Source organism: Falco peregrinus, chromosome 5 (genome assembly GCF_023634155.1).
Source record: "Falco peregrinus isolate bFalPer1 chromosome 5, bFalPer1.pri, whole genome shotgun sequence".
In the NCBI taxonomy this organism is placed as follows: Eukaryota; Metazoa; Chordata; class Aves; order Falconiformes; family Falconidae; genus Falco; species Falco peregrinus.
The window spans coordinates 65,359,495-65,380,033 of NC_073725.1; the positions used below are offsets into that span (position 1 = coordinate 65,359,495).

The window sequence follows — 20,539 nt, forward strand, 5'->3', positions numbered from 1 at the left end:
CCCCCGCCCCGTATATAAAACAACGCTTGGAATTTTTAACAGGGAAACCAATGCTGGCTCTTCCCGAGCCTGTGTGCGCCTCGGCACACTTCATACGATAGAAACGCGCTTTTTCTCCTAGAAATCGCCATATTTGCCTCCCCTTCCCTGCCCCCCCCACCACCCGGCATTTTTTGTCCAATTCTGAGAGGAAAACCACACAGGTTTCAAGCCTGCGAACAGGTTAAGGAGTAGAGGTGAGGAGGCAGTACATTAACAGTGTGGCTGCACCAGCAGAAACGCCATTAAAAACAAATAAACCATATTAATCAGCATCACGGCCTACATCTCCCCATGCCCCCCTCCCCTGGGAGCCTGTTGGCTCAGCCCTGCTTGGGGGGCTGTGGCTGAGGTGAAAGCCTGGCTGCTGAGGCAGGGACCGCCACGGCTCTTGGGTCAGCTGGCGCAGCACAGCCGTGGTGATGCCCACTCGCTTTCTTCATGGCAATATACACCTTTAACAAGTTTCTTCTGCTGGCTGCAACCCAGCGGTCCAGCTCGCACGCTGCTCCTGTGGAGTTCAAACCAGCTGGCCGTGTTTTATTGGCTCCTCTGGGGCTACCTTCCATCGCACCTGCCAGTGTGGACCCCCAGGGCTGTGCCCGTGGCACCCACCCGCACTCCATGAGAGGTGGATGTGCCACAGGCCCTGTCTGTAAGGAGCCGGTTGTGGGGTGCAGCTTTAGAGCCACATCCAGTCAGGGAGGAAGGGGAGTGGGGAAGGGCGGCGTTAGCCATGTCTGAGCCAGCATGTGTAGGAACTCGTGTGATGGAGGCAGATGCAAAGCCATGCATGCCCCTCCCTGGGACTACAGCTGTGTGTATCCTTCAGTGCGTGTTTCGAGCCGTTCCTGTGGCTGCTCTCGCAGCCTCTTTATAATTTCTGATTGCTGAGAGGAGCAGAAGTGGCTTTCCAGCCAGCTCACCAGCTCCTCTCCTGCTACAGGCTGGGGCAGGCTCAGAATCGGGGCTGGGGAAGCAATCACTAAACAAAACCCTTTTGACTTTGTATTTCTACTGCAGGAAGATAATTTTTCTCATCAACCCCACTGCATGACTCTGGGTCACATTTAGAAAAGAATATCAAGGAACATGTCACCCTGTGTAGCCCTTCAACCAGGTACATTCCCTTCTTCCCCTCCCTGCTTCGCTAACTGGAGAGAAATACCTGAAGAATTCACTTTGCTCCTGCAGTAATGATAATCCTGTCACTCACACAGCCTCTGGCTTTCATTAGCTTGGGAAACATGAGCGACCAAGAGAGGAAGAAGAGCCCTCCAGACCTTTTCCTCTTTTGGGCAGGTGGGAAGGCACTTTACAGGCTGTAGGAATTCCTTTGTTTTCCCTTTTGTTAGAGGGATTGTTTGGGCCTAGGCAGGGCTTGGCAAGGTTGGGTGTGTAAATATGAGAGGATACCAGAAGGAAATGAAGCTGTAAAGTGGGATTGTTGGAGACCATGCTCATTTCTTTGGCAGCACGCTGCATGGGAAGTGTGTTGCAGCAGGCATTTGAACAGGCTCGGGGGTGCTTGGACCTGTGGCCTGAAGTCTGGCAGGTCTCAAAATTTTCTATGTTCTCACTTCTTACTCCTTTTTTATTGTGCAGAAGTTAGCTGGGACACACACCATATCCCATTTCACTATCTGGGAAAAGTAGATACTTTATATCCCCGTTTTCCTCCCCAGCTCCTCCTCTGTTCTAAACTCCCGGTCACAAAACATCACCTTCCCCTCTTTCACACTGACCAAGCTCCAACTCCTCCTCATATGCAAAACTGCATGTGTCAAGGCTAGAAACGTTTCCAAGCAGAAGAAAGAATCCTTTACCCAGTTTCCTCCAGTTTCTTAATGTAAGTATCTCCCAATAGACTACTCTTGTAAATTTTCTGTTCTACAAACCATATAATACGATCTATCACTAGCAGCGCACTGTAGCAAAGGTGGCACCAGAATGAACATCAAACTTGTCTCTTCCTGGCGTTTCCTTTTAAATGACAAAATCTGTAAACCCTCATATCTCACTGAATTTCTTTCTCACATCTCACTGGATATCTTTTCTTTGTGGGTTCTCCCTGCAGGGCTGTCTCCCAGCGTTAAGGGTATGGCAGAGCAGAAACAATCTGTAATACCCTTTTCCCAATACTTTCTTATCAAGTATCCATTACTCACCATGGAGGAGGACATGGTACTGGGCTAGGTGTGACCAAAATGGTAGATCTACTCTTCCCATGCTTAGATCCGACGGGAGTTTACCTCCTTTCTTAAATAATCCTGGTTATCTGAATTTTCCAACAGGGTCTTGAACACCCGAGATGCTGAATTGACAGTTTTGAATAGGATGGCAGAATTCACTCAGTACCTGAAACATGCACCTGCTTGGGAAGCCTGTCTTACTGCCAGTATCTGGTACACCAGGAGAAAGCAATTCCCATCCTATATGCATGTTAACGTTCCTGGCTAATACAGAATGGAGTGGAAAGGATGTTAGGAGGATCACCAGCCTCTATCCAAAGACTTTTGCTACCCTTCCCTTCTCTGGGCTGGTTGTATTGCCTTCACTGGCGAGACCTATACAGTCGCAGAGAAGGATTTGCCTTTAGACTACCCCCTCTTTGGTTACTTTGCTATTACAGTCCATTTCTGGGCCACAGTGACAGCTTTAAGTACTTCCTTGCCATTAGATGGCAATGTAGATCCACAAATCCTCTTTCTTCCTTGAGCCCCTGGAAAATCATCCTGCTGCTGGTGGAATGGCTGGTAGAGCCTCAAATCTTCTATTTCCACCCACCTCACCTTTTAAGACTGAGGGATCCTGAATTTGTTTTGCCTGCAAACGAATAGAGCTGGCTGCCTGGGATGCCAGCTCCTCTGGAGTCCTCAGTGGCATGAGCACTCACTCTCTCTCCATCTAAGGCCCTCCTTAGTGCACAGAGGTCTTTTTTTATTCTTCCAGAGATTAATTCATTTGTCTCTTGTTTTGCTTTTTCCACAAGCGTTTTGCTGTCTTGCTTGTTTCTCAGCTTATTGCCAAACCTGGCAGGCAAGTGAGTCATGGGCTGCTGCAGGCCAAACCCTGGAGGATACAGACTTCCTAGGGTCATGAATCTCCCATCTGGGAAGTTATAAAGAACTGCAGTGAGAAATAACTACCACCGCAAAATGCTTTCCTCCATATCCATTTTTCAGCTTTCCCATTGTCTGCACTTGACTGGTTCATTTAACATGTGCGTTACTGGGTTTTTTCCCTTCACATTTCCTTTTCCACCAGAAAATGACACCAACTCACATCCAGCTTTTGCTCAGAAAACTTGCAGGTTCGTGTTCCAAAACCAGGCAAGTATGCTCCTTCAAAGCAGAATATACATAGCTTTATTCTGCAGCCTGTTTAAGTTCAATCCTAGGCCAAACAGAGTCCACCGGCTCCCAGTAATGCAATATTGATGCTGGGCAGCTAGCCAGGGAAGTTGCAGGGCCTTTTGGAGTCTGGTTTGGACACTGCAGCAGGATCCGTCTGACTTGGTAACTTCAGCTTTGTTAGTGGCAGAAATCCTCACTTGTACCCAAACCAATGAAACTAGCATCAATCCCCCTTTTTGTGAGATCTTTTTTTAAAAAAAATCTGTTATACTGCCAGAGCAGATGGAGAGCTCCTGATTGTGGTCTAGAACAGGGCAGGATGACAGGGATGTTTTCCCCTGTGCCAGGCAAGGGTGGGAGATTGTGGCTGGGTACTCAGTGGAACAGAGGCCATTTGGCCTGGGAACACAGGACCCTGTAGCTTGACAAGCAGATGACAGGGCAGGGTCAGTGCAGAAACTGTCACCTTCCCTCATCACTCACACCTCCCGTATACCTTAATATAAGCACCTTTCAGCTTTTCTGGATTTTCAATGGTCTAAACAATGAAGATTTTTGCCCTAATCTCCAGGAGAAGTGCTCCTCCATCATAGAAAGGCTCTCTTTATTCCTGGTGTGCAAGAAGTTAACAATATTCCTAAGTATTCTTGCAGATGTGAGCAGTATGCTGTAGATAAGTTATATCAGGAGAAAGTGTTATCGCTTGGGCTTACATATTTTGTGCTTATCCGTTGGACTCTAAAAAGCTTTTGCATTTAATTACCCATTTCTCAGAGCATTTATTAATAATTTATGAGTGCTTTGTTAGTTTGCTGTAGATTTAACTTGACATATAATGTGAGCCCAGCCATTTAATAACCAAGCACATCTGAGGAAAGCGCTGGGTGACAGGAAAGGCCTTACTCATCCCTGCACATAGTGGTACAGCTCTAGTGGGGGCCTCTGGGTACTTCAGGAATATAAATACTAGTGCCTTAAGCTGCCCCATCACCCAAGATATCTGGGACGCTGAATGAATTAGGTGACAAGATGCATATTGGGCTGGAGATTTCTAACCTTAAGTTATCACTGCCAAGCTTTGCAGTTTGTCCTGCATGGTCATTCACTTCCCAGCCCTGTGCTCCCCAGCACCTAGTGCGGGTCTCAGAGCTCACGATGCTGCAGCCTTCCCTCTGTACCATCAGTTAATGGAGCAGGAGGAAAATCATGGGGTAGAGAATGTGCCCACCGGCAGAACTGTGTTCTTAGGGGAGCTTAACAAAAAGCCTCTCTCCAGTACCCAGTGTTGCACAGTTGCAGTCGTAAGCATGATCAACCTGACAAGGGCAGTCATCTCTCACACTTCATCCCTTGTGGTCTATCTGCTCTCAAACACAAACTCACCCCAAACAAACATCAGAGGAAAATCCTCAGTGTTCAGCATTACTGACTGCAAGCCCTGCAATCACAGAGCTACAGAAAACAGCGAAGTATCTTCCTTAACAGAAAGACGAGCACTATCAGAGTGGTTTCCTCAAAGACTTACAGTCTCTGCCAGAGAAATCAGGGTCAAATTTTCCCCACATATTGCAATTTCCCTACAATTGCTACCAGGAAATAAAGAAACCTTTATTTCCTTATAGAGCATCATCCCACTTCTCTGTTGTCCTCTGCAAGGAGAGCAGCACAAGTAGCAAAACACAGCCACTGCCAAGCAAACCCAACAAAAAAACCCCCAATATCTAAGAAATGAGTGTCTGTATTCTGGCATTATAAGGAGACCATATAAGGCCCAGGTTGATCTCAACCACCTTGAGACATATTAATGAAGCACCTAATTTAGGCAGGTGTTTCTCTTTTGCTCTAGTCAATGGAGTAAGGCAGCTTTGAGAACAAAAAAGGAGACAATGTTTTATAAATGCTGTTGCTTTATTTCTTCCCCCCTCTAAAAAAATAATAGCCTACCTGGGTTCTAAATTGCTTTTCAGGCTTCCTTAATGAATGCTTCTCTGAATGTCTGCATGTCTTCCGTTTGCCCTCAATATGGGCAAAAGCCTAGGTCAGTAAGTTTTTATTTGATTTGTAAATAATGCCAGAGTGACACATTATCACAGATCCTCAGAACTCTGACTCCATGTCTTGTCCTCCAGATATGACATGCCAGAGACATCATCCACGTAGGCTGGCAAGGTGCAGGGTAGGGGATGGAGATTAAAATAACTTTGAGGAAAGACCATCTAGAACTTTATCCTGTACCTCTGTTTAGCCCACAAACCATCAGAAGCTGATGAAATAATTGCTCTGGACAGGTAATAAAACATCCTCCAGCAAAACTAAAGTACTTAATATACTGCCCATGTCAATTTCCCTTATTTCTGCTGTCCTCTTCCTTTTAATAATGGTTTAATGAAAAATTCAAAATTAATTGGAACTGGCATTAGACATTCACATGTTCCAGGGAGGTCTTCACTGCTTCAATATTTCATAAGCTGACTTCACTACTATGCTTCTCCTTACCTTGGATTTCATAGGCTAGAATATCATCTCTTTTCACAAAATGAAGGCTCTCGATATGGGCAGATAGGGGTATGTGAGAAAAGTTTGCAACCACATTATAGGCAAAGAAATAAAAATGATAGCTGTGTGTTTTTCTTCTGCCACCGTCCCCCCTTTCTATGTAACGATAAGCATCTGAGCCTTGACTGGAAAGAGCTGTCCTAAAAATAAACAGGAGCTGTCTGAAAGGTGTCTGAGGGAGGTATCTGGCAGCTGTCAGGCTGTCACGTATGCTAGAAGGATGGAGCTGATGGACTTGCTGACACCAGACGGGCTCGGCTGAAATGAGAATGCCTTATGCTTCCCTTGGCACTCACTGGGCAAATTCTGTTGGCCGGAGCCATCAGACCTCAGTGCGTCTGGGGCTTGCTCCAGTTCTGGCTGCCGTCAATGAAGAGTCTGCCCTTGGATGGCAGTGGGAATTGGATCAGACCCTTGCTTTACACCAGGGATGAATTTTGGCTCCCCAAGTGAATGTCACCCCAGTAGAGAAGGATACACCAGGCCCCAGGCTTCAAAGTTTCTGTAGGTCTCTGAAAATGAGACCTCTCACTGAGATGCCTAGATATGGGAACTGGAGGCTAACCTGTAACATTTTTTGTTATAACAGCCTTACACCACTCTATGTCTCAGTTTCTCTTTCTGAGGTGGTGGTGTCCTGTCTTCAAGAAGATCACTGATGTATCTGTACACCCAGGCATTTTTAAATGCTTCCAGACTAACTACTGTGCTAAAAGCTGTTCCTAATTCCCACAAGGCGCTTAATGGACACGTTATCCCATGCAGCAGTCATGAGATAAGCAAAAAGAAACACAAAGGCATGACATTACTCACCTTAAGCCTTTGCAGCAACTCAGTAGCAGAGTGAGTGGCCAAGAATTCTAGTCCCCACCAAAGCAATCATACCTTTACAGTGACTGAATCTGGAAAGAAAATCTTGCTAGCAGAAGCTTCAGTCCTTCTCAAGTGCACAGGGAAATCACTGCCTGTGGTGTAACTGAAGATACCTGCTGCTGTTCTTGGCAGAGATGTAATGTGCTGGGGAGGAAAAAAGAAGGGAGGTGCGAAGATAGGGTGGAAACCTCCTTGTTTCCCAGTGGAAGAGTGGATACCTCTCTTGTTCTCAATGGGAGCTGACTGCTGCTGTATCTGAAAAATCTGACTGTTTTGTTATCTAATGGCCAAAAGCAGCCCCTTTTTAGTGAAGAGCAGACTCTGAAGTCAACTATCTTGCAGTACATTGGTCTGAAAATACCGGACTGTGGTGAGAAGAATGGACAAGGGAATTAATTCCTATAGGGCTTCAGGAAATTACCTATAAGATAAGAAGGTGACTTGATCTTTTTGAGAAAAAGAAAGAAAAGACTTCCTTATCTTGATGTTTGCTCTGAAGTATCATCTTGTGACTGCCAGAGTCTGCCTTGCAGGATCATTCAATTACAGCTGGCTCTCATGGCTGGAATCACTTCCTTCCATTTGGAGGTATCGTATTTACCGAAGTATTGCTTGTTCCTCTTGGTATTCTGAGGCCTCTGTTGCTGCCTGTTTGCATGATGTGCCTGCAGCCCCGTGATGCTGGTCCCACTCACGTGGTAGGGCAGGATACGATCAGCCCTTCAATTAGGCAGGGATATGAAACGAAGAGGAAATCAAGATGATGAACCAGTGAGGAGCACGTGTGAGCCAATATTAGATATCTGATGGTATCACAAGCAATGAATGAGTCCTACCCCTTCTGGAGGGTCCAGTCTGTATGCCTACAAGAACTATATAGCTCTCCTAGGGGGAAACTGCCCTGCACTAATGATCAGCCTGGCTCTGGCTCTCCCCCATGAGGAATTTTTCACTATGCAGAGTGCTTTTCTTCATCCACATTAAATAGCTGTGAGGTTCCTCAACACGTACTTTGTTGAACTGGTCTACTCCACAGCTGGCAGCTTTTTAGAACAGGAGACATGAGGTTACTAAACCCCATTCATCTCTCACATGTACCCACATTTCTAATGGCTATGGAGATCCAGCTTTAAAGTCCTCTGAGAGCTACTGGAATGAAGAGCACTTTGTGAAGACATTGTAATTATTATGGGATTTAGGGGTGTGTGGAAATGATTCACGGAGAAGTTTCCCAGCCAGCAGGCTCCTCGAGCCAGGTGAGCTCTTCCCTGGAATGTGAAGCATGCAGCGCAGCAACTGGGAGGAACAGGTTTGGCAGGACATTTTAAGTTGTTCACGGCAGACAGCCTCTTCAGAGCCACATCCCTGCTTTACCAACCTCCCAGCTGGATGCTCCGCTCTGCCACACTGGCCTGGGTGAGCTGGAGAGGATGGACACACTGCGAAGGAGCCTCTCTCGCTGGAAGAGGTACCACATTAAGGTGCACCTGGCTGATGAGGACCTGATGATGCCCTTGACAGTCAAGCCCAGAGACACAGTGATGGACCTACGGGCTCACTTAGTACGGGAGGGTGTCACTTCCTGGAAGAAGACATTTTATTACAACTCCAGGCAGCTCGAGGAGCACGAGACTCTCAAAGAAGCCAATATCCAGAATGGCTCTGTCCTGCTTCTTGTCAGCAACAAAAGGTAGGCAGCAGGGGTGGTGCAAAGGAAGGGGAATGCTCTGTGTATCTCAGCCCCTCGGGACACTCTCCTGTTAGGTTTTGCAGAAAGCAAATCAGGAACTCAAACCTTGGGAGTTTCCAGCAGGCAGACTAAGATTCAAGGCTTTTCATATCCAGACATGCTGGGTACATACGAGCGGTAAGAGGAGGAGGAAATCTGGTTGATGCTGCCTGTCCTGTCTCTGATCAGGTCTCACTTTCCTGACTATGTGGCCAAGCATAGAGGGAGAGATCAGATGTGCAAAAGGGCAAGGGAGATTGTGTGACATGAGGGAGTGCTCTGGGAGCCTTTCAGCCTCATTCTTTCTCATTGTGTCTGGCTCTCTTACTTTCTTTTTAGTACATACTTTCTACAAGTATTTCAGGGTGGCGCAGTCCTGCTTTGACAGGGAAGAGCTGTGAGCTGCCAGCTTACAGCAAAGCGCAATGAGTCTGGACAGACATGGCAAGAAGCTGCAGCTTCCCAAAATGTGGCCAGATCACAGCAGAATGGACGGTGACACTAGAGACACCCAGGGCAGCCAGTGCAAAGAAGATCGATCAGGGCAAGTATTATTTTCCAGTGGGACTGAAAGCTGGGCTAATGGTCCTGAGACCCACTGGCTCACATGATCGTTTATATTCAGTGGGGTGAATTTATGCCCACTTGTGCTGTTTCTCGTAATGCCTGGTGGTTGCTACCAGCAACCAGATTAGTTCTGTGAAGCGTTTTGGGGATACTTGGTAGAAGAGGTGCAGAGCAAAGCATGGGTGTACTGTGTCTAATTCAGCTTTCTAAATCCTGAGCCCTCTGAGTTATGTGTCTATGTTGATCAGTTTCCCCTGCAGAAAAACATGCACTAAAGACTTCAGTTCCTGATTACATGCCACATACTGGAATGGTCCTATTTTCCAGTCCAGAGGCGGCTTGAAATCTCACACAAAGAAGATTTAATAAAGCATTTCCTTTCAGAGCTCAGCCAGACACAAGAGATTTCACGTCACTCAGCTAACTGCAAACGCCAAGTCACCCACGGCCCCTTTCTCCAACATCTCATTTCAGCTCACTGATTAACTTGGCTCAGCTCCTCCTTTTCACCTTGTTTCTAACAGCAGGAGCATTTCTACTTCTTGTTGTTTCTAGTGTTTATTTTCCTAAATTGTACAGTCTGAATTTTTGAAAGCAAAAAAGGTGTCAGAGGGACTCAGTTGATGGAGTGCACATATTGACACTTTGACAGATGCTCGATTTCCGTAACATGCCATGCACCTTCCCAGATGCTGCAAAAGCAGGGTGTAACTGCAGCAATGCAAAAATCACCAGGAGATCCTGTCACTGGTGTGTGGAGTTCAGGATGCTCACCTGAAGTCACTAGCTGTTTTTGAAAATTTAGAGCCTGTTGCTGAAAGTCCCTGCTCCATTTTTGTGAGTACATGAAAAAGGGAGTGCGATTTCTAATATTCTTTTCCTTGAATTTCATCAAAACCTTCCTGGCTGCTAAATAAGCACCTTTGGCTAATCTCTTATTTCTTCTCCTGGAGCTGGGTGCGTTGTGGGGGTTGGACAGCTTCTCCCTGAAGTCACATCTCTCCTCGAGTTCATGGACATGAAGGATAACCTCAGCCATTCCCAAAGTATTTTGTGTGGCATGAGTGTTAACTGCCCAGGTATTGGGGATACATTTCTCTAGAAGCTCATGGGGGTGACTGAGCTATTGTTGTAGCACAGTCCCCCTAGGTACTTCTGAGATGTGCTTGCATGTGGCTTGGCAGTTATCACCCTGCTCAGTACATAGTCCTGGGCTGAGTGCAGCCTCTGTGACTCAGCACCACGCTGGATCCCCAGCACGCAGAGGGCTGGTTTTTAGACGGCTTTAAGACTTCAATCGGGAGTTAGGAAATAGAGTGGGAGAAGGAAGATACTGCATTGCAACTGAGATTACAGCATCATTTTGAGCCTTAAGATTATTTGGCCAGATCTTTAGGTATTATTAACCAACCCCCATGTTGCTCCAACAGTGTCTGTGGAGATACGCTGGTCTGCATCAGCTGGGTGACACTGTGCAACCTTGGGGAATATGAGGAGAGTAGCCTATGCAGTGTTGGGACTGTCGAGGAGCCACAGGAGAAGAGAGGAATAGAGAACATGGTGCTGAGTTTGGCTAGCAGCCCTGAGGATTTAAAAGTTGGTTTTAGTACTCCACTGATTCAGTAAAGTATGGACATCAAAGGTCAGCATCTGCTTCTTAAGTTCTCCCTGAAAATCTTGGTGTCTCCTACTTACTCTTTTGTACTGAGATGCCAGCCAAGCAGAGGTATATTTATTCCAAAAGTGGAGTTGCTCTGATTGCCAAGGTCTGCAGCTCAGTGTCATGCCTATAAATATTATGGTCACTCTGCATGCTATGTGCTCCTACAAGGGGCTCACGGGACAGTTTACTTTGAACCAGAGAAAACATGAAAACGACCCTATTTATCAGGTGTGTCCGTCTGTCGTGTCCACCCCCCCCCCCCCCCCCCCCCCCCCCCCCAGTTCTTAACACCTTTGTAGATAATTGGCATTTAGCAAAGGCCAAGTCAGCATTTCCACTTCTCGCTCGTGTTTTCTGGGGTTTATAACTTAGTCATAAAAATTCACTTAAGTCTGTAGCTTGGCAGGAAAGGGATCAGCATACCAGCTACTGCTGAAAATTTATTTGGACCTTAGTGTTTAAAAGTTCGAGCAAGCCAATTTGGAGTTCAGTCAACATGACCTCTTGCCTTGGGAAAACACACTGGCAGGCCAGATCTGGGGATATCACATCCACTGAGGATGCAATTCCTCCTTGTGCAGAGCTTGTTAATCACATTATTGCTGCACTGACTGAGATTGCAATCCTGTTGCAGCAGAAGCCGAGCAAAGAACATGCAGAAAACCATTTTCTGCCCTAGAGAGCTACAGATTACAATAACATGGTTTGTAAATGGGTAAAACAAGCAAAGCAAGACTTGAAATGTGAACGAACAAGTAGAGAGAGAACCCCCCCTGCTCAGTGGCCTTGGGCCAGCCTGTGGTGTTCAAGTCATTGGTGCCCAACGCAAGCAGACCACCAGTGAGTCTTGACATCAAAAAAGTAGCCATCCAGCACAGATGCAAGAGCATCCACAAGGGCACGCAGCAGGCTGTTTCAAATGCCCAAGGCATGATCAGTCCTGGCACTGTGGACCACACCACAGCAGAACCTGTTTGGCTTGCTCTGGAGGTGGTGCAGGGCCCCAGAGCCAGGAAGTTGCTTGGCTGGTCTGGTGGTGATGTGGGAGTTCCTGAAACTGGCATGACTCTTCCCAAATTTTGTCTGCCACAGTGAACCGCCCGACTGCATGCTGTGGAGCACCAATCAAAGAGACCTCCCACGGTGTAGTCAGCAGCAGTGCTGGATAGCAGGCATATGGCATTAGCTGCTCATTGTTGGTAATTTGTTGGCTGCATCTTGATTTGTTCCATGTTAGGTGGAGGGTTCTTGTATCCAACTGGTAAATCCACCGCTTAACCCATGAGCTATTTCAAACAGAGGATGTAAATGGGTGATCGAGCATGATTCCTAGATGTGCTTGTGCCTGTCACTGACCGCTCCTAAGGATGTATGGCTCCAGCTGGATGTGGATGTGGTATAAGCACAAGCACACCAACAGAGCCTTTGCACTTGGTTTCAGGCTCCTTTCTTGCGCAGTCACCTCTAGCAGTCAGTCAGACAAGGTCTGTACTAATAAATTAACCAGTGCCTGGACTGCTGCTGGAGTATTGTACTGCAGCACTGGCCCAGTCCAACTGCATTTCAGAAGACAGCACGGGCCAGGGACTGTTCTTTATGGGCTGTCTGGATGTGACCATGCAGCTTTGGAGGGTAAGAATTTAATATGAAAACACTGGCCGTTCTGTGCCAGCTGTCTTCTTGATACAGAGGAAAATCTCAGGCATGTTTAATTTACTGGCATAGACTCAGCCACAGTACACGGGAGCCCCTCAGTCTTTTGGAAGCTGAGGTTCACTGAGGCCAAGCAGCTATTGTTATCATATACGGCTTGCCCAGAGAATGGAGTTCAGTAAGTCATTGGTGAATAGGTTAAATAAAGTAGATGCCGGCACTGAGTTTAGCAGAAGTCTATTATCTAGAATCTATTGGTGTTGATTTTCTGGCCTGAAGCCACCTGAAAACATCTATCTCGGGGCATTAGCTCAGTTACCATAACAACTCATCTAGGAACAACTCCTGACAGCTCAAAGAACAGACCAAGGTCCCACGTGGTATATAAGCCACTCTTAGGTCAAGATAAGCACGCTCAGGATTCTCCCTCTTCTGCAATCCAGCCTCAGTGTCCCTGCTGAGTGCCAGTGCTTATACATGCTTTATTATGCTTGGGACCCTGTTTTATCCTTCAGAGGCTGTTCAGCCTAGTTTTCCAGAGGTCCACCCATTCAAGGGGCTACCTCCTGGCAGAATTACAAAACCATCCATCTTTGGGGAACCTGGCTAACTCCTTTATTGGCATTCCATTTACAGTCTCTAATTTTTGGCCTCATAAATGAAAACTATGACTGAGCCACTTGCATAAGGTCCAGTTTAGCTGATACTAAGAAAACTACTGCCTACATTTGACTCCTGTGATGACGTAAGGATTGGTGTTTGACATAGACATGTGGTAGTGGCTCACTGCAGGCTTATATTACTCCACTATCCTGTCACCCTTTCTCACTCCCACTGGAATTGCCCCATAAGAAGCAGTAACCAAGCACAGCAGATGATGTTGGCTCTCTAGAAAGAAAAACCAGAAAAATAATGGGATCTATGGTTTGACCCTGAAAGCTGACATTACAGCCCAGACATGAATTAAGTCCCTTACACTGGGTTTCAGTGTGATTTTGTGATGCCTGCTCCTTGTGCTGACCCTCCAACTCCTGGGGTTGCTCAGCAATTACTCCTCAGCATGGGCGGGAGACTTTTCGCTCCCATCCAACTACTACAGACTTGCCCTGTTAAGCTTAGGCCTAGCAGCAGGCTCCAAGGCATCTCACAGTAGGATAACGATCCTTTAAATAGCACTGGGAGTCTCTCTTCTCAGGGAGAACTAATTAAGTTCTTCAGTACATGCTTAGACATATGTTGACCTGGTATGGCCTTAACAGGCCTGCTTCCATCTACCAGATAAATAACACTGGCTTAAAAAATATTCTCCTAGAGATGTGTTACTTAGGCAACAGCCAGGTGGGAGACTGACTTCATCTCTGCAGCTGAAGGTAGTATTTCTGTGTATTAATCATGGGCCAAGCTCTCTGCTGGTGTAAACTCCTTGAAATCAGTTAAGTGATTTTTAAGTTCCGAAAGCACCAGTGCAGTTCTCTCTGCTGACCTCTTGCAGTGTACAGGCCAGAAAATCACATCCATATTTAGCTCAGTTACTTACTGTTAAGTCCAAGAAGCTCATTTAACAAAATCAGAGGGCTGCATCAGTGGAGAACATGGTCCATAGGTTCTGAATTCTTCCCCTGTGCAGTTGCATGGGATTGCAGGAGATGAAACTGAGCTAATATATCCCATGGGGAGTCTGTCTTGGCTCTAGGCAAAGAATTAATGAATGGAAAGCATATCCTAAAACTAGGTTCTTTTCTGGTGTGATATGACACAGCTTCCTGGACTTATTTGTAGCTGTGCTGATTTATACCAGGTGAGGATTTTGCCCAGTTGGGATAAAGACCCTCTCCTGTGTCCTGGTGTTTTATGGGGCAGATGTGCTACAGGGTGGGCTCACAGCAAATCCTTGGCTATTACAGTCCCCTGAAATTTCCAGTGAGGAAGCATGTGCTGGAACATGAATCCTGTTCTGGGTTCTGCAAAAAACCCAACCAGTGATTGATAATCAGCCTAAGTACACTTGCAGTGTCCTTTGCTAGGACCCAAGGGAAGACCCCATAAAGTCTAAACTTCTCTAAAGTCCTGATGAAATGTTTGCAGCACAGGCTCAGTTTCTTGTCTGCATAATTGCAAAGAGCAATTCACAGGAGTCAAAAGACCCAGCTTGGCTGGGTGGGGTGGCTGCCTGGTAAGGCGGCTGCCTACGGGCCATGAGTATTTTGGTTGCAGTCCAAGCCGTGATAATGAGCTCTCTAAGCAAATGCTAGCCCTGAAGAGGTACCCCTAGAAACTTGCAAGAGCTTCAGCCTCTGTTCTGGAGACTCCAGGGGGCAGCCCTAGATGATTTCTAAGGGTCTTCAGAGGAGTAACTGAGAAAGTAATCATACTTTTTGCTAAGTTTAAGTCTTCTATACAGGATCTGTACCCCCATCAGAAAATATTTATGGAGCTGTAACCCCAGAAAACCACTGTTTAGTGCTAATGCATGGGAGTGAGAGTGTTTATAGCAATTCAAGCTCTGTCTTACTGTAAACATCCTCAAAGTGCTCCTAAAGCTACAGGCTGCCCTTGTCCTAAGATGAAAAATGCATTTCCAGGAGCATGCACTAAAGAGGCAGAGCCTTGCTTATGGAAAAAGGCTTCCAGACAGTTGCAGATTATCTGAAGAAGGGTGAAAGCATCTTTTGCGGAAGGATAAACAGGTCTGAAATCCTGCAAGTGGCTTATCCTCAGCTATACAGCATGACTGAAAAAAAAAAACAGAGGACCAGGTGTATATTCTCCCCATGTCAGGGTCAGTTGCCTCCCTGGTCAAATGCCATTTTTGATTGCATGTCTACAGTGCTCCAAGTATATGCCTCTTTCTTATTTAGGTAATGCCAAAGAGCACAGCCAAAGCCATGAGGGATGGGGAGTGTGACAAGGGCTGAAGGGAAGCAGATGGAAGAGAGCTTGGCTGTGGAAAGGCAGCCCAGCCACCAGTGTTTGGTAAGTCCCTCCCTGCATGCCAGCTCAAGGACTGTTCAGAAAGCAGCTCCTAGTGTTTTCAGCACAGTGCTCATGAATAATTAACCCAAACAAAACAACAAATAACGTTGCCTCATCAGCATGCCATGCGGTCTCAACTGCCAAAGGAGAAGTACGGGTAAGACTGATTCAGCTCCTGAGGGCAGCGAATCAGAGTGAAATGCCCATGAAAGGGTGACTTCTGCCTGGGTGATGAAGCAAGAAGGAGCTGAGGTCGACTTTGCTTAGGGCCCTAGATGGGGACATTGGACATTTGAGCCTCCTTCCAATTCTCACAGGATTCCTCAGTAAATCGGTGATCTTGGCCTACATTTAAGTCTGAGATAATTTATTCTTCCCTTTCTTCTACTCTTTGTCAATCCACCTATAAGTGACCCCGGTTAGGGACTGTCTGGGCTTCTGAGCAGCTTCTATAAAATGGGGCCCTGATTTCTAAGTTGAAGGCTCTGTACAGCAAGGAAGCGGTAAGTGCACTATGGACAGTCCTGGAGCTTGACAGCCTTTATATATCCAAAGGACAGAGACTGGTTGGTCGCTGCTACAGCGACTATCTCACCTGACATTAGAGACCCACTGTTACATCAAAACTGCCTTATATTTGAGCCTGGGTTTATGATGCAATGAGCCTTCTTGTGTTGTTCTTTCACCTGTGTACCAGTACCCCCCCCAACTCCATAAACTTCTGAATCAGCTGTCCTGATTCAACCCAGCTCAATGGAAAGAAAAGGTCTTACAGACCCAAGATTCCTGCAGTTTTCATGAAAAAAAGCAGCTGGAAAGAAGGCAGACATTTCAAGTTAATATCCTACTGAAGGAAAGGTAATTACACCTCTTGCTCCCTACCTGTTTTAAGATGCAGTGGCCAGGTGACCAGCTGGCATTTAGATACCGGCAGGTCAATCAGCACTTGCCTAGCTTCAAGCCAGCTCCTGCACTTGCTGCCCCTTGCCTGTAAAGTGAGAAGCTGTTAGAAGAGATGAGGACTTTGCCGGGGAGGTCTGGAGGGGATAAGGGTGCCCTGGGGATATTACAGTGTGCTGGGAGCACCAAGAAAGGGAGAAAGAAAAAGCAGTTGTAATACACAAATCAGAAGGAGAATTGGTTTTGGCACTTTCCTGTTCACAGAACAACTTGATTTGTATGTTCAAACTTATTTTCAGGACAAAATGGATGTTTCTCTAACCATTACAGTACTTTCCCCAGAAAATCTCAGTGACTGGAAACTGTCTCACCAAACCTCCCAAACCTGCATTTTCTGTTTCTCAACTGAAAAACTCACCTTTCTGGACTTGTTTGGCAATGAGAAAACATTTGATTCTTTTTTTTCAGCAGAAGTGTTTGAAGAAATTCTATTGAAAATGGAGCTTCTTATTTTCCAGTTTTCCTTTTTTTTCCTCCTAGGAATAAAAATACTTCCCCAAGTGCTTCCTTGGACTTTGGACAGAAAAAAAGTCTAAGACAGACAAAGACGTGAACATAGTCACAGCTGAAGATCTTCCAGTCCAAGAAACTGAGACGGACAAAGAGTGGGATGGGATTAAGCGTGGGGAGAAGGAATGTGACTTTTCCCAAGGTCAACCAACCAGCCAGGCACACAGTGGAGAGTGTGCTGGTGCTGTTGGGTCAGCATTTCTGCCACTTGACCATGCGGCGCCTCTGCGTGTCTGTCTGTCCTGAAATAATGAGTTTCTTGGAGCAGAGCCAGTACTTCCCTGAGTGCTTGGAAAGTGCCTCGCACAGCCCTAGGTGCAGTCATAAATAATATTTTAAATGATAATAATAATATTCAAGTGGAGACGTGCCACTGAAGATGGGACACACTCAGCAACAGAGTCCTAAATCTATGCCCCTCTTCTGGTAAAAGGTACAGTTTGGCTCACAAAGCCTGGGAGACCAGTATTTGCTTCTCTGGACCCGATAATCACAGTCTTTTGCTCTGCAGAAGGCAAAGTGACCTGAGTTGAATTAGGTCTAATATCTACTCTAACACCTCATGTCTGTAGCTGGCAGCTCTGGTCAGCTCTGGAAGGCTTTTTGCAGCTCAGGGGGATAGCTGGAAAGAGTAAATTAACTGTGATGGTGTGGGGAGCTGCCTGGACTAATGTTTTTTTCAGAGATAGGCTCTGATTGACACTTCAGATCTGCCTGACAATCTTTTATTCTAAGTGCAGTTGCTGCCCTTCTTCAGAGCAGGAAGAGCTGGTTTGGTTGCTGTCCTTCAAATGATGGATCTTATCACATGGGAAAAGGAAAACAAAACCCACCAAACCACCTGGAAACAGCCACAGGTACAGCATAAAAAGAGGTAAAACTAACTGGATCTATTTGAGGTATTTCTGTTTTTTCCCTCTATGCCATAATCCAATGCAAGATATGTGAGAATAGAGGCTATTCTCTGAGGAACAAGAGCTGACTGCTTGCTTGCTTTCTTTGACCGTTCATTATGTTGTTTTCCTTCAATAGATTTTTTTAATGCTTTGCATAGGACTGTGCAACCCTCCAGTGACAACAGCACTGGGAAGTCAGTGGGACAATCTCTTTTACTCACTTGTTTTACACTGCCTCTTCTACCACCTGTCCTCTCCACTCTGGTCTTACTCCTTAGTTTCAGGTATTCTTAATGCTTGCTAAATGCTGGGATCACACTACTCAGCTGCTCTCAGAAGAGGCGACAGCCACTTTACCATGTAATTTAGACATTTGGGGTTTACCTGAGTCTGGCCAAGAAGAAGGTCGGGTCTCCCAATGGCCAGAGGCATGCTTCGAATCCTCTTCTGGATACGCACTTAGGTGGCAAAATAGGCCTCTTGCTTGAGATGTCCTGTCTCTCCTCACTCATATATATATAGGTCCATCAAAAGACAGACAGCCTCTTTAGACTGCAGAGTACAGGGCTATTGTTGTATGTCTAAATACCAGGAAAGATGCTGATAGTAAGAACTGCTCTGAAGTGGATGTTTCCCTTGCTCTCTGTGAACACAGGTGTGGACAAGACCAAGGACCAAAGCTGAAAGGTGTACCAGCTCCTGTCTGCGTGCCAGCCTGGGTATATTGCAAGACGGGTATGTCTACAGCCTTGCATGCTGCACCATGGATGGGATTTCTTCTTGTCAGGAGTGTTTGTCTTTGTGATCCTGCTATTGATGGGGCATCACAGCCTGATCACCAAAAGCACTGCTGTTCGCTGCTGATTCACCTCCACCTTGGAGCTGCAGTCAAGCCTTCCCAGCCAGTTCCTTCTCTTGAGCTTCGTGAGCAGACGACAAGCCCAGGCAGGCCATCTCCACAGCTGCTGCGCTGCAGCAAGGCAGCTCAGGCTGAGGCATGTTTCAGCAGCTCTTCTGTGCTTCTCCTGTACCCAAGTTGTGGATGCATCAAGTGTTTCAGTTTACAGGGCCATCAGCCTGGCAGCTTTCCTCAGCGCTAAATTTACTTTTTAAAGTTACATCAGTGTTGTACCCAAGGGAATGGAGGAACAGATGCAGCCTGTGAAGTCTGGCTTTAATTCACCTGCCTCATTTAATTTCCTGCCCTGCCTTCTAATCAATGACTCTACACTAGTGGCCCTGGGAATACAGAGGTTTTTCCATATACAGAATTCAACGCAGTGGTTGCGCTAGCTGAGCTCTCAGGGTCTCAAGGAGGCTGTGTCATGTCTCCTTTGAGGCTGCTTCATTATGGCTTTCTCTCCCTCAGAAGCACTTGCACACAGTCTCCAATCCATGGCAGCTGTACCACATTTCCTTACAGGGGCCCGTTGGCACAGGGCAGCTGTGCCACGGTAGCCTCTCTTAGTCTGGCCGGCTGTGTGGCATTCCCTCCTGGAAGTGTTCTCCTTCCAGGTGTTCCTGGTTTTCAGCCACATGGCTTTCTTTTCAGGGCCACATGTCTCCATGGCAGCTCTGCCATGCTACCTCAGACAGACTGCTGGGGCCAAATGTGTCTCGTTACCTCTCAGGGGCTCCCAGCATCACTGCGGGACCAGTGGTGCTTCGCAGGGGCTCCTTTCTCAAGGCAGCTGTGCTGACGTTCCCTCGCAGGGCCTTCAGGCCAGGCCATCATGCCACACTGGTCCTGTGGTGTGTCCCTTCAGTGAAGACAGCAGCACCATGTCACCTCAAAGGTGCTTTCAAGACTACGTTGCCTCAGACACTCAGGGCTGTCAGAAAGCCTTGATGAAAGGGTTTCTGGCACTTTTGCTTTGGTTAAGCAGGCTCCCACTGTCCTACTTTTTTTTGAGCTCATGTTAATTCCAGACAGTGCTGCCCAGTTGCTTAATCAGCTGGTGTCAAAACCCCGGGGAGACAGGAAGGCTGTCTTTGGCTGGTAGCACCTATTTTGTGACACTGCTGCTTTACCTTGTGTATTATAATCTGTATCAGATTGCTCTTTGCCTGCTAAAATGGACAATTAGGATCCAGTTGTAATGCAAATTGCATGGTGGAATAAAAAACGTGGGGAACAAAATCACAAATAAGTATTTATGTCAGCCTTTGTTACCACATGATGGGTCCTGCTCAGTTACTGCTTGCTGTGAAGCATCAGACAGAAGAGAACCTGGTGTGCCTTTGTGTTTTATAGGCATGAGCTGCCGAGCTGCTCTGTGTAAGACTGCCTTTAGGCACTCGCATGCCCTGATAATGTGTATGTGTGCAAACCTAACAGACAGATTGCCGCCTACACTGGAAATTTGATGACTGCCTTGTTTTTTCAAGGCTCTGTTTTATATACTGCAGGCCAAACCTGTGGGGTAATTTCCAGTCTCTCTGCACAGGGCTGAGATGACGTGGTGAGAGAAGCATAGAGATGCTGAAATTTCAATCTGCCACATAATGTGCTCCTAATACTGATAGCCTTGCAAGTGTAGTGTTGTCATTGGTGTTCATTGTGGTTACTCTTGTCATTGTTGTCTTCCCATGTTTGGTGCTGAATTGTAAATTGAGAGAAATATTTAAATTTGTGAAGGAATCTAAAGTTACTGTGGAATTAAACACACAGGAGTTCTGCAAATGCAAATGGAAGAGGTATGTCTTCATTTAAAATGGCAAGTCATACCAATGTAAAATAATATGATGGTGATGGAGCTTTTTT

At 46.4% G+C, this 20,539-nt stretch overlaps 1 protein-coding gene across 1 annotated transcript; it reads left to right on the forward strand.

Annotated features, from left to right (window-relative positions):
* The first annotated feature begins 10 nt into the window (after window positions 1-10).
* On the forward strand, window positions 11-17,753 carry TINCR (TINCR ubiquitin domain containing). The gene is made up of 2 exons (XM_055806730.1): window positions 11-8,514; window positions 15,295-17,753. Exons 1-2 carry the CDS (start codon window positions 8,255-8,257, stop codon window positions 15,296-15,298), a joined length of 264 nt encoding a protein of 87 aa, XP_055662705.1. The 5' UTR covers window positions 11-8,254; the 3' UTR covers window positions 15,299-17,753.
* Window positions 17,754-20,539: the final 2,786 nt, after the last annotated feature.